We start from the raw sequence: 15,314 nt of genomic DNA on the forward strand, positions 1-15,314 counted from the left end.
ATGACTTATGCTCTATTAAAGAAATTGCTGACAGAGGTATCAAGAATATATGAAAAATAGAGTAACTAAAACTTTACATAAACGATTCACAAAAAGGGCAAGTTGGAAGAAGAGTAGGCTCAGTTAAGGATAAAGGGGTCGAAAAGGATTGGCTCTTCTTGGTATTTGAATGCAATAGAAAAGACAGACCATGTAATCTTCTATGCATATAAGTCACTGTTTCTCAAAATCATAAATCAACTCTCTTTGGCCCCGATGTAAAATATATCCATTTATCAAATTAATCTCACATTGACCATACTAATAAAATACTAGAACTTACAACCTCCCGTCTTTGTATCTTTCTTTTTAAGGTAATTAATACGACCAAAACATACATAAAATAGCCAAAAATAGAAGGTTATGTAGTTATTGTAACAAAAAAAAGACAAAACATAACATATCGAGAGAAACAAAAAAGATCATATACTTACAACACCAACATTCCAAAAAGAGATGTACAATGAAGAAGACGATTAATGGCTTCACCCATCCAGGGCCGGTCCACACATATATGGGGCATGAGGTAAAAAGAAAAAAAGGGCCCTCAAATACAAATATAATAAAAATTAAAAAAATATAATTTATTCTTCGTTATAGACGTGTTCAATTAGCAATGACAAACAATCCAAAGTATTTATTTTTTGAGTTAATTTGAGTTTGAACCAACTTTAAGCCTTAACAATCATTTAGAGAATAATTTTATTTTATATATATAAACCATATAGCCCATAAAATTTAGGCCCCTGGACGGTCGCCCGGGTTGCCCACCGTCTGGACCGGCCTGCACCCATCGACAGTAACCAAAAGAAATAGTTAAAAGAAAAACATATACAAGAAATACAATCTTCATATGGGTCACAAGTGAGAAATGATAAGTGTGTAAAGAAACTCATTCCACGTGTCAGGTAATCCAGGTAAGCACCAATGGATACAGTCTGCATAAACATCAGGATTTGCTTTTTGTTTCGGGGTTAATAATTTTCCTTGTCGTATGGTGTAGATTGAGGTGTGTGCATCTTTTCGATACTCTGAAAGAGTAGTTATGTTGATGAGGTTCACCGGGAGTTTCATTGATTGAATCACATCGGTTGTAACAGTAAAAAGTCGGCGGTCTGTGCCTACGTTTGGTGGCGTGGACACGTTTAAGATCGGACTCGTTTCTTTTGCACAATTGGTGTCATGAGGGTTGTCCCAGTCCAAACTACAATGTAAATTTTGTTTATTAAAATTAGTTAAAATAGAAATATTTAGTAGTGAGCAATCAATATAAAATATAGTTACTAGTTTTCATATTGGTAGAAATAATATTAATGTAAATTGTTGAAAAACATACCAAAAAAAGAAACACTCGTATTTTTATTACTTTGTAACTATTTTGACATCGTTTAAAAAACTTGATATAACAACTAAGGCTACATTCATTCATGGGTATTTGTTGTTTTCACGTGCTATGTGAATAATGTAAAGTAAATTAATTAATTATTCTATAAAATATCAGTATTGTCATTTAATGTAACATGGTATTTGGATATGTTAGATTACTCTAAATTGAAACTTACTTCATATGGATAGGGGACATGCTATTGAAGAAGATTGTTGTACGATTAGGGTTTATGTTTTTATCAATCCATTCGGCCCATGTCTTCAACACTCGTGCATATGCTAAAGGCCTCTCGATTTCATCATACTCAATTGCTCCTTCATCAAACGATCCTCTCCTGTTTCATCAAATTTATGATAATTTATTTGCAAATAAAATAAATTAATATAGGGGAAATGTAAATTGACAAAAAGTAAGAAATGAAGCTTACAACACTTTCATGTTTCTTGTGTTCATCCACCAAATATATGTGTTGAAGACCAAATAGTCAACATTTTTCCAATTTTGACCATGGATATTGATTGATTTAGGCATGATGATTCTGTCTAATATGCTATGTTTCCTTGGATCATCCGAGTTTGATTCTACCAGAAATGGGGCCCAGTAAAATTCCACCGTGGCATTATAATCCTGCAAAAATACAAAGCAAGTTGTCTTTCAAATTCATAATTATTTAGAAATTGTCAAAAGCATATGGTAAAAATGTAAATGTAAATTGGATTGTTGGTAACTAAAATTTAATTTGACTTATTGTTCAATTAATGTTTAACTACTAATTAAACATATACAATTCAAATTAACATGTTAAGCTGGTACTCACGAATGTCGACTTTATTTTTCTTAAATCCCTTGAAAGCTTCAAACCCTTGTTGTTGAATATACCTATAATGTGTTTTTTTTTTGGATGATGATTTTTTTAATTCATTTTCGACAAGATACTTTTTGTTTCTTTTAAGGATAAAAGTTATCTATATAAAATGGAAAATGGGCGGCTCTTATATGTAATTAAACTAAAATATAAATCGACAATGATTGAGAAGTTGTATGTTTTGTCATTTGAATTGCATATGTTTACCTTTCGTTCGTGAGTACGAGCTTAAAGTTTTATTTTAAACAAAAAGTTCATAATTTAAAAGCTACTTAAGTAGTTTTATTAGAACTTTTAACTTTTATTTTTATAGTTTATGTTATTTTCCATCTTTCAAAAGTTTATAGCTACTTTTTACAAACATTTTTACATAAATACAAGCCAGAGTTTCTAGCTATCGACTAGTTTTACGAAACATAGCATATACATATTTTAAAATAGTTTATGATATATATTAGCTAGTAAGAAAATATGTTCATTTACAAGAGTCGTCAATGTTGTTTTATATGTATATTGCTCATCACTAAATTACTATCTCTATTCTCTAATATGGTGTGAGAGGGAAATCTCCCTAAACCCTAATTTCCAATGAAACCCGTGTTACCCTCTTCAGCCTCCTATTCATTGATCTTCTTTTTGTCGATCAACACCTCTTATGGGCAATGGCAAGTCCTCCTCCCGACCTTATATTCCATCCATTGAAAAACCCTATTGTATTACCGATATCAAAGCCTAAGTATACATCATCTCTATACACTAACAATCTTTATTATGATTAAAAAAAAATTTAAAAAATCATGCTTGGCGGAGGATGGAGGAAAAGTAATTTCAAATAACCATTCTTCTTGGGCTCTTCCTTTATTTTACCTGATTCTACACCCCCATCGGTGTCCGACCATCTTTAAAGGCCAACTTCCACTTCTAAGGCTAAATAGTGTCATACCATTTTTTTACCGTCGGTAATCCGATATGGCAGGTGCTACCAAACACCGCCCTTTGTTTCTTTTTTTTGCTGACGGTAATATGCCGACGTTAATAGTTTACCGTTGTCTCTCTTCTTTTTCCATCTAAAACCTCCACTTCTCCCACCTCTTTCTAGTTTCTACCCTCTTTTGCTAAGAACACTACCCCATAACCTCTTGTAAAAATGGTAAAAATGACAAACTTATCAACATCAATAAGATAGAAGTGTGGTGTCGTTAGTACTACACCGTTCAGTCTAAAAGTCATGGTCTCTGAGGCAAAAACAAACCAACGCCTTTGTCATTGTTTGTAAAGTTTCTTCATCTAATTTATTAATTTTTAATAATAAGAAATCATTATAAAAAACATACTTAACAATAATATAAAATGCAACAAAAAACAATACTAAAAGAGTAACCATTTCAATTTTAAAAAAATTATAAAAATTATGTATTATTATAGTTATAAAAATAAAATAACAAACAAAATTGAATGTGGCTATCACAAATTTCATATTTAATAGAGTCTGTGATTTATATTTTTCTTTAACTGAAGTCTAAAAAATCGTTTACTATATGACTTGTTAACCCATAAAAATAAATAAAAAAATAACTTTATTAGGTAGATCTATCTGGCCCCTTACTAAAAAATCGTTGGATGGACCATATGCTTTTATAGCACTAAATGCTAACGTAAACCAGTGTAGTTAAGTCCATCCATTTTCAGGGAACTTTAGGCAAATAACTGAATAACGATATCCATACAATATTTTACCCCGTTTAATATAAATACGATTACTCTTATCATTTATGTAGAGTATAATTTAATCGTCTAAATATATTAAACTTACAGAATTTTCTTTTATCATAGCTGTTTAAATGTTTGAAATGAGAAAAAATAAAAATTTATCATATTGAACAATTAAGAAAATATTGTATAAATTAATAAAATGATACAAGTGTAGTGGAATTTTTTGTTTTAATTCATTTAGATCAAAATTATATCTTTAAATCAGCATTGAAGAATTCTTGGCTGTTGAAGATTGATGTGGAAAATTATTAACAAGATCTGTGTGTGTGTGTGTGTGTGTGTGTGTGTGTGTGTGAGAGAGAGAGAGAGAGAGAGAGAGAGAGAGAGGGGGGGGGGGGGGGGGGGGAGGGGAAGAAGAAGAAGAAGAAGAAGAAGAAAGAAACCTCGATTCTGAAAATGGAGAAAGACCCAGTTCTGATCAAGCTTTTTCTTCCTGAACTAACAACCGATTGAACCATACACACCATTGATTCCCATTGATTTCTATTCAACGAATCTCCAACGAACATAAGCCTCTTGTTCTTCAATTTCTCCACCAACAATTTCCCTCTAAACCTTCATTTCATTTCCCCCAAAACACACAATTAAAATCATCAAGAATTTCAGCAATTTAACTGAAGTCAAAATTAAAGAACAGAGTGTGCTAACTTTGGCAAATTACAGTCTTTAGGTTGCCACCTCCACTTCTGATACATAGATTCTTGTCTCCCATTTTTCAAACACGTAACCTGTTCAGTCAGAAACTCACACTCCTCTTCTCTATACAAAGGGCGTGTCAAATCATCAAAAACCCAATTCCCATCGAAAATATCGCAGCTTTCTGGTGGGAATTCCATGTCTTCATCGTCTTCCACCATTGCCGACAGTTTTGAGCTCTGTTGCTCATTGATGTTCGACTCTGGAAGTGGGTTTTCATGTGATTGGATTTTCTGAGAATTAGGGGTAGAGAAGGGGAATTGTGTTAAGGATTTGATATCTTCATCGTAGAAGATGATTCCGATGAGGAAGAGAGAGAGGAGGACGATGGAAACAGAGAGGTGGTTATTTTTGCGGTTATACATGTCGGTGGTGGTTATTATCAGCCCCAAGAAGAAAATGGAGCAAAAAGAGGCCTAATAATGTTTGACTGTTTTGCGAGAAAGATGATAGCGAGATCTTTTAATAATTCAATTTTGGTGCTATTGTTTTTAATGCTGATGTGTGGATAAATTTATATTTATAGTCTTATAGATATGTTTCATTAAATGTTTTTTTTACCTAAGACTAATATAGAAAATTTCTTGAAAAGGAATTAGTAAAGTGTACAACCATTTTTTAAACTCCATCATAAACAATGAGAGACTTGAATCTTAATCATTAAATTATGCAGAGTGGTCACAAAGGAAAATGGCGTGGTCTCTAGACCAAGTCACCATCAACCATGTTTCCGTCAGAGAAGAGTCGGAGAAGAGCCTGTCTTGATGCCAGAGAGAGTGTGTGTTTCTAACCACACCCACCAACGTCATCCACTCGGGGTGGTGTTCATGCTAACTGTGTCAGCACTACGTCTAAGGCGTGGTGTGCAGTGTTTTAAAAACCGGTTTGACTCGGCCAATCGAACCGGGAATTGAAAAAATGAGCGATTTAATTAGCACCAGTTTTATGTTTATTTTTGAATCGGAATGAACCGGCCGATTTTTACAAAAATCTAGTTGAACCGGTTAAATTAAACCGGTTGAACTAGTTATATTAAATAAAAACACGTGGAAATGAATCATTTTCATAACAAACTTTGGTTTTTTTCACATTTATTTAGATTTTTTCGAATAAAAACATATAAGAAATGTTCTAAAGTTTTTTAATGCATTTGTATTCATCTAAAACTATATTTTGTTTCCGTATTATATTTTATTTTATTTTTATGTACATGGATTGATGTAAAACTTACGGTTATGTGTTTTTAATGTATCTGGATTGATCTTCAACTTGTACTTATATATATATATATATATATATATATATATATATATATATATATATATATATATATATATATATATATATATATATATATATATATATATATATATATATATATATATAGAAGTAGGTTTATGCGAAAATATAAATATCATGTGAAAACGCGAAAACAGATTTTATCTTATGAAAATTAAACACATGTACTATAAAAAAATAAATTTATTAGCAATAAATTAAAGATAGTAAGTTTACATTGGATGGTGTTATGGTAATATAGATTTAAAGACGGTTTTAATAATTTTTTTACGTCCTTAATTATTTTTAAATTCATGTTTTTATAATAAAAATGTTAAAAATCATACTTTGCTAATATGAAATAATTTCTCATCTATCATCGATTATCATCATGTATTTCAAAGTTTGGATGAATTATTTTCCAAAATATAATGTTGAGGTGACACAATATCATAGGTTTTTCTTGTTTCCGCATTTTCGCAAATTAATTGCATTTTCGCATGAACCCTCCCCTATATATATATATATATATATATATATATATATATATATATATATATATATATATATATATATATATATATATATATATAATGTTTAAACTTGTGGATGTCTATGTGTGTGTAGAAAAATAGGACAAAAGATAAAACAAAATTATAGAAACCAATTGAACCGACAGTCGAACCGGTTAAACCATTTGAACCGGGAACTGGTCATCATACGTGTTCAACTAAAAAACCGGTTTTTAAAACATTGGTGATGTGTACTCATGATAGCCTTATCTTATGTGAAGGAAAATATTTTCAAACACTAGATTTTACTAGGCTACGAGCTTCTTGGTAGTAAAATATTAGCTTCAGTATTCTTGAATTATTATAAACTTTAACATTTGTCAAATGTTATTACATTGTAGATAAGAGCGGATCAATCTACAGTGTGTAATATTGTGTTTTAAAGTGAAACACTGTTTCATTCTATTATACTATCTATTGTTCTTAACGTCTCACAAAAACAGAGTTGGTGGTACGGGCCTGAAGACAAGGGAAGTTCATGTTGAAACACGAAACCTTCTATCATTCTCTCTTTCTTGCACTATTCTTCCTTGAGGATTCAAAGAAACATTTGCTTATTATTCAATCCAAACCCAAAGATATGCGCAATTTCATACTCCCGATTTGAAATTTTCAAAATTTGAAAACCTTTGTCACTCTTTCTCGCAAGAAACCTCAACATCACCATCCCCAGTCTCTCGCCATAATCATCGCACCACGACCACCTTAAACACCTTTGTCAACACCATCGCACCATCACCAATGTTTGTTGGGCATCAAAATTAGGGGTTTTTTTAGGTTATCATAAACTTTGAGTTTTGATCAGAAACGATTTGTCACACTTCCTTAACCATCTCGTTAGAATCAATAAGTCATCTTAATGTTGTTTTTAACAAATGTTTCACACCCCTAAACCGGAACGACGGAAACGTCCGGGGGCAGAGGACGTCATTGGACAGTATCATAACAGTTGAATAATAGATACCAAAGCATTAGAACCATTACATTGAATACTAAATAAGTTTACATTTTTGTTCACCAAAAGCATTGTTTACATGATAATAAAAAGGTATAATAAAAATGAATAAACGAGATGCGATAGCGTCCCATCCACCAAAAATCCTTATGGTTACCTATTTATTGGTTTCCTGAGAATACAAGTGATTTTGAAAAGTGTCAACAATTAAGTTGGTGAGTTCATAAACGTTTTTGTATGCGAAGGAGTTTATAACTGTTTCGTGTAAAATTGTAGTGTAATATTTTCTTATAGATGAGCTGTAAGTCTCAACCCAAAGACTAAAAATGTAAGTAATGTTGTACTGAAAATAGTGTTATGAAATTTTATCATTTTATATAAAATCACTTGAATGTATATTAGCCTGTAAATCAAATGTGTTGTCGATACTCTATGTGAGTTATGATAACCATACTAATACGACTAGTGGCCTGAACGACGTTCTTCATGCGTCGGAACTGTTATGACATTTGTCACCCCAGACCTGCCGACCTAATTGTAGCTAACAATTTAGGTGCGGGGTTGTCAATCCCGTATAGATATATACATGAGTGTCACACTCTCCCTACAAGAGACTTTGGTTATAATTCAGGACTTTAACGTGTACTCTTGTAGGTACGGTGAAGCTAACTGTCTCACAAAATTGTATCAGTCAATTTACGTGAAATGAAAACTCCTTTTTCTTGTAAATGAAAATAATTATGCCTTTAAATAATTATTTGAGTCATATGAAATGATAGTGTAATTTGTGGCTCCTAACTATACAAATTATAGTTTATTTGGTTTACTTGTTGATATTATTTATATAAAATAAAGTTGTTATTTCCTTTATTGTCATAAAATAAGGTCAAATATGATATTTTGGGTTGTAATCCACCAAAATATTAGAGCTAGTATTGTGTATCCTCCTTTTTGTTAGAAAAACAACCTTTTAGTAAAAATATTTCCAATAAAAGAAAAACCGGTAGTTTTACAACTCATAATTTTTCTTATGATTTTTGTATAATAGAATATGTTTGTTTTCTTTTTAACTTTGCATGACTAAACTCACATATCACAAGTAAATGCATAAAAGTTAGTGATATTCATGTTTTGTGCAAATAATGATGTCTACTTAAACAAAAGGATGAAACATGCAAGTATTGTAGAATAAACAACTTTTGATTTGTATTCCCCCCCCCCCCCCCTCTCACCCCCAACCTAAAAAGCATGAAAATCTCGAAAAAAAAATAGGGGTATGAATCACACCTTGAGTTGGTTTGTGGTGGGATAAGGAGATGATGGTGAAGATCTTCAAACTTAGAGAACTTCGAAGATGGTTGAACAATATAACACATAATAATGTGTGTAAAGGAGATGAATGTAGCATAAAATGTGTATAATCACTAGATGAACAAGAATCACTTACCAAAGATCTGAAGGACCAACTTGAAGGTGAATATCTTGGAAGGATTTGAAGATGTTCTTGAGAGAATATTGAAAAAATGTGAAGATGATGGGAGGGAATAACCCTCTCGGCCGCAAGTTAAAGGAGGAGGGGGGAGGGGTGGGGTGGGGGTGCGGGTGGGGTGAGGTGATGTGCATGGTTACATGTTTGGTAATAGCATGGAAATATGTTGGATAAAAGCATTTATTGGAAATGATGCAAACTTCTTGTCATTTGGTCAACTCTCCACCTTTTTATAAAAATGTTGTATTTTTATAAAAAATATTAGTTTTTTTAAAAAGTAGTATAAAATATATATACTTACTAAATTTGAATTATACAATTCTAATTATAAAGGAAAAGATCATTATTAATAATGATAATAACTTAGTGTGTTGAAAGCATTATTTTTACTAACATAATATGTATTGGTATTATTAAAATTAACGTTATAAGTCAAAACTAGGGCTTTGATTTTAATAATCGGCGAAACGAAGGGAATTTCACATAAATACATGGAAATTGTACATTTAAGGACATCAAGATTCAACTAAAATTTTAAATATAGGTCGAGTTGACTTTTGTTGACTCCAAAATTTGTAGTTGTCACATCATCCCCGTTAGAAGGAATTTCGTCCTGAAATTAGTTCTAGAGTGGGTATTCATGAGCAAGGGAAAAGATGTGTGTACTTCTGCTTCATTTGGTCCTCTCGTTCCCAAGTGAATTCAGACCCTCGCTTGGCGTTCCAACGGACCTTTACTATGGGTATGCGGCTTTGTTTCGTCCTCTTGACCTCCTTGTCCATGATCTCTACAGGTTCCTCTACGAAGTGTAGACTCTCGTTTACCTCGATTTCGTCGAGTGGGACTACAAGAGTTTCGTCGGACAGAGACTTCTTTAGGTTGGTCACGTGGAAGACGAGATGTACATTATTGAGTTCCTATGGTAGACGTAGCTTGTAAGCCACTGGGTTGATTCTGGCAAGTATCTCGAATGGCCCGATGTACCTTGGATTTAGCTTTCCACGTTTGCCAAAACATATCATTCCTTTCCAGGGCGAGACCTTCAACAGAACACGATCACCAACCTAGAATTCTAAGGGTTTTCATCGTTTATCAGCGTAGCTCTTCTGCTGATACCGGGATGCCTTTAATCGTTCACAGATCAGAACGATCTTTTCCGTAGTTTCTCATATGATCTTTGGGCCAGTGAGTGTGCTATCAGCACTTGCCTCTTTGCTAGTTGTGTGTCACCCACTTCAGCCCAGCACAAAGGGGATCTACACTTGCATCTGTAGAGTGCTTCGAATGGTGCGGCCTTGATGCTAGTGTGATAGTTGTTACTGTAGGAGAATTCTACGAGTGGTAAGTGCGTATCCCAGGCTTTACCAAAGTTTATTACACAAAGCTTTTAGCATGTCCTCTTGCGTCTGTATGGTCCTTTCACTTTGACCATCTGTTTGAGGATGGTAGGCTTGACTCATATTGAGTTTGGTCCACAAGGAATTTTGTAGCGACTGCCAGAACCGTGAGGTGAATCTACTATCTTGGTTGGTGTCACACCCCCAAATCGAAACGGCGGAAACGTTCGGGGGTGGAGGATGTCATGTACAATATCACAACAATTGCATCATAGTAATCAAAGTAAACACAACCATTACATTAAGATATGAATATTTACATATGTTCGTTTCATAGTTTGAGTACATCAAAAGTATATCCAAATATCAAAGACGCGACTCTAAACGCTCTGTCTTCTCAAAAGCCTGTTGGAGTACCTGTTTACTGATTTCCTGAGAATATAAGTGATTTTGAAAGAGTATCAGCATAAAGCTGGTGAGTTCATAAAAACGTTTTTGTAATGAAAACCTGTAATGGAATCGGTAAAAATGTTTATATGCTTCCTAAGAAAATCCAATATTTTCTAACATATATGTTCGTTACTATGTTCTATTTGAAAACCCTGATTACCATCAGTATGTATAATATGTTATGTTTGAAAATTCCTGGCTACCACCGGTATGTATGCAGTTTAAATCATTCTAAACATGTATAAAAACTTCATTCAACATCCATCTCAAATAAACAAACAATATATATACACACAACACGTATTTTATATAAAATACTTCATATCTATGTGTAAGATGAAAGTGACTACACACTCACCTGATTTTACGGTGATTGGACAGCACTTTGTCCCTTATAACAATCTTTTTTGATGAAAACCGAGATGTTTTCTCAAAAACCGGGGCTTTACGCGGGCAGAGTTTCGACTCAAAAACTCTTTTTCTTGGAGACTTCGGGCTCTCCGGGGCTTTCTTATGATCCTTGAAAGGTATTCTAGGCTTAGGGGTATTTAGTGTAGGCAAAAAGAAAGTAGAAGGTGAAAATGGGTAATTTTTGTAAACAATTTCAGGGCAGCCTCACACCCCTTTTATAGGAGGCCGAAGCTCCTGATTATGTTGGGCGTAACATCATGGTACGCGGGGCGTACTACTTCACCAGCCACTACGCTGGGCGTACATTAAGTATGTTGGGCGTAGGAAGGGATCATCTCGGACGCGTCAAAGCTACGAACACGTGTGTGCCATGCAAAGGAGAAGGCAAAGTGGCCAATCTCGGACCGTGAACACATAAGTACGTTGGGCGTACTTCCAGCCTCGAAGTTTGTGCATGAAACTTCAAAAATTCATATTTTTCTTCATACGGGCTCCGTTTTTGACGTTCTTTATATCCACACGTAGGTGGAATTATGCTCTACAACTTTTGTTTAGACTCTGTCGGTTAATTTTGAATTTATTTTTAAAGTTATATTTTAACAGGCCGGGATAGGAAAACTCCATTAAAAATTCATAACTTCTTCATCTGACGTCTGTTTTCTTCTATCTTTTTACCGTTAAACTACTATCGACAATATCTTCAATTCTTGTTTAGGTTGTGTTGTCTAAAAATTGCTTGATCTATAATTCGAGTTTCAGATTGCACACTGCTATGTCAAATCTTAGAAAATTTATAACTTCCTCATACGAAGACAGATTTGAACATTCTTTTTATGCACACTCTCGGTTTAACGTGTACTACGACTTTCATTTAGATCGCTAAGGCTAAAAATCACTTTATCGTAAACTCATTTTTTACGTCACACAGCGTCGTGTCAGTTATGTCGCGAAACTTCGACATGTCATAACTTCTTCGTTATAACTCGGATTTTGGTATTCTTTATATCTCCGAAATACTTGTTTCAACCACTACAACTTTCTTCATAGATATCGGGTTTATCTAAAATTTATTTTGGACGCTTATTTTTATCCTTAATTTATTAAATCATAATAATTAAGTATAAAACACATAAATTCACATAATTTATTCTTATTATTTCAAAACGAGTTACAAAAGTTGACCTATAGTATTACTTCATTTTTAATGCCTAGCCTAGAAACACGGACACTATAGCAGGGCCTACAGTCTATCCGGACCGCCCCGAGTATCTTGGCTTCAGCATAAAGCAGGACTGCCTCACCCTAACCAAACATAACATGTCGACATATACATAACAGATAATCATATCACAGTCAACAGACAAACAGGCATATCGATAGATCACTACCGCATGCTAACATCCTACATAGTAGGATACCGGTCTAAAAGATCTCTACAACACACTATCATATAATAGGATATCCAATCCAATAGACCGACCTTGGTGCCTTCGACCGGTAAGTACAGTGAGGAAGACTCACCTCAGAGTCTGACGAATAGTTGATCAATACTCTGCTCCCAAATACCGACTCTGTGACATCCCAGAATTTAGGGCTGAATCTGCAAACGGTCAGGTCACCGCAAACCTTTTCGTATCCCAATCGATCGAATTTTAATACATATTATAGTAAAAATATCTATGTAAAAGTCCGAAAAATCAGACGTTCCAAACCAATTAGACGTGAAACTTCAAACACGGATTCCCAGAGTTCTACAAATCGAAAAATTAATCTGTTTAGATTCCCTTTGAAACCATTGAATTTAAAACTATTGCTTGTCAAGTACTCATTTAATTGATTTAAAAAAACATAAAAAGTACAAATAAATAAATGAAAATACAATTAAAGTAATAGTTGGGTTTTCATTTAATTAAATCTATTCATTTTAAATGAATGCATATTAGTCTAGGGGCAGATTTGCAATTTCCTGAAACTAATTTAGTCACAATATACGACATTAGGGTGGAGTTAGTTAGTTTGCAAAATAACAGTGACCATTTGTGCCAAAACTAGAAAGACTGTGTCTTCTTCCCCCTTCACCAGGTGCAGGTCTCGTTTGTCCTCTTCTTCCCCCATTAGAACTGATACAAAAACGAATCTTGGAAAGGAAGTGATCCAAATTCCTCAAAGATGAGCTTTGACTAAATTGAGACTAAATTGATGAGTCTCTTTCAAATCCTTTTGACTGGAAATCCCAGATTTACACCCTGCTCCCGAGTTGTAGCAAAGAAAAAGAAGAGAAAGAGAAAATAAAATAAGGAGAGAAAAGAAGAGAAAAGAAAGGAAAAAGAAATTGTCATTTATGCTCCCGAGTTGGAGAGAAATTGAAGGAAAGCTAAACATTTTGTTCTTTCTTTTCAAATCCTCCCAAATTGGGAGGAAAGTTAGGAAGGAAAGTTTTCCTTCCATTTCCTTCCACTTCTTTCCTTTAATGAAACTCGGGAGCACCATTCTCATTCACTTTCCTCTCATTTCCTCCCATTTCCTTTCTTTTCTCTCTTTAAGTTGAACTCGGGAGCGGGGTGTTAAGACTATTAAGAGAAATTTGTCGGCATTGGAACTTCACCACCAAGAACCACCACACTACCCTTATTGTTTCTCCCCTGCTAGAAACCGCCATCCCCACCCCACTGCTACTGCAGGAGCTCCTCCCTCCACCACCACAACCCAGCGACCCATCGAGTGTTCAATCAAACCCACCCTCCAATCACCCCTACTGTCTTCGTTTTGGTTTCACTGTCCAAGAAAAAAAAACAAGATGGCACCACCACTGAGGGTGGCCGAGAACCGTTGTCACATCCATCAAGAACCAGCACCGGTGGTCTTGAACCACCGTGTTGCACCAACAAACACTATCCAACCTGATCCTACCTCCTACTCTCTCCCTTTCGACGACATGTTGTTCATAAAACGAAGAAAGATACAAGAACCACTAAGGGCTGCCAACCACGACCATCTACCGTCGCCGTTGCTGTAGAGTTCCGGCTGCCACCGCCAACACCGGAGCCGTTGCCCCTGCTGCTTTTCATTCACAAACTCGACTGTTTTCTGATCATCATCAACTCCTCCTCCCTCCCTCGTGTCATTCACGTAGACCGTAATCCAAAACGAAGCAGCAGAAGGCCGTCGGAGCAGCCTCCTGCCGCCACAACCACCTTCTCACCGCCGCCATGCCGCCATCGATTTCTTCCCTCCTTACCACCGAACCTCGCTGTAAGTCTCCCTCTCCACCGCCGCAAGTCGTGATTTATGTCCTAAGGCTTCAATTGAACACAACCGAAACTGATTGCGATCGTTTTCCCCCTCTATTCGAACTGCAACGAGACGCAACGTAAAAGACGACTGTTGTACAAACGCTGATTAGTTTTAATTAAATAAAACCCTAAGTTTAGTGAAACTTACGGCTTTAGCCCCTCCTGTGACATAAGTTAGCAATAAAGGCCAGACTTACTTTTATATTAATCAGGATTGGCCCCTCCACCAGGAACCATAACAAATCAAGTCCCAAAACCCCAAATCAGTTTCAAACGAGCCATTTAGCTCCTGGTTTTGAGAATCATTTGCAAGATCAGTCCTTAGTGTATGATTTTGACAAAATCAATCCCTAGAGTTTAATTATTTAAACCAAGACCACCCTATACTTAATAATTAATACAAAACTACCCTTTTTTGGTTTATTAGGTAATACAAATAGACTCGGTGATTCGTTTTAAGGGCATGAAACGTCACGAAACGACTTTCACGACAAATTCACTCTCGAGCCTTGTTCACGCTTCAAGGGTGAGTGTTACGGCTCCTTTTTATGTTTTATTATTTTTGGGGGGATACATGTGAAATATATATAAATATATTTTTCAGTTATGAAATGTGTTTATAAACATCATAAATCTATATATCGGCTATGGAATACGCATATAAAACATATATCTAGTTTTAATACTTATTATTGTCAAAATAATGTATTATAAACCGATTTCATTACGACATACATGGGTTTAAAAATATTATTAGTCTTGTGCATAA

The 15,314-nt window shown here is 34.6% G+C and overlaps 1 protein-coding gene across 1 annotated transcript; it reads right to left on the bottom strand.

Annotated features, from left to right (window-relative positions):
* Positions 1 to 727: 727 nt before the first annotated feature.
* Positions 728 to 5,232, bottom strand: LOC111896847 (xylan O-acetyltransferase 1). Its single transcript, XM_023892829.3, has 5 exons — positions 4,713 to 5,232; positions 4,448 to 4,619; positions 1,854 to 2,053; positions 1,602 to 1,760; positions 728 to 1,243 (listed from the first exon to the last, which is right to left on the bottom strand). The coding sequence occupies exons 1-5, from the start codon at positions 5,123 to 5,125 to the stop codon at positions 898 to 900; spliced, it is 1,290 nt and encodes a 429-aa protein (XP_023748597.1). The 5' UTR covers positions 5,126 to 5,232; the 3' UTR covers positions 728 to 897.
* Positions 5,233 to 15,314: the final 10,082 nt, after the last annotated feature.

Source organism: Lactuca sativa, chromosome 9 (assembly GCF_002870075.4).
Source record: "Lactuca sativa cultivar Salinas chromosome 9, Lsat_Salinas_v11, whole genome shotgun sequence".
Taxonomy (NCBI): domain Eukaryota; kingdom Viridiplantae; phylum Streptophyta; class Magnoliopsida; order Asterales; family Asteraceae; genus Lactuca; species Lactuca sativa.

Coding starts and splice junctions, on each gene's coding strand:
- LOC111896847 (XM_023892829.3), bottom strand. CDS start 5,125: ATGTATAACCGCAAAAATAACCACCTCTCTGTTTCCATCGTCCTCCTC. Junction 2,054..4,447: donor TCTCCATTTTCAGAATCGAG/GTTTCTTTCTTC, acceptor GTATTTTTGCAG/GATTATAATGCCACGGTGGA. Junction 1,244..1,601: donor ATGTCCCCTATCCATATGAA/GTAAGTTTCAAT, acceptor TTTACATTGTAG/TTTGGACTGGGACAACCCTC.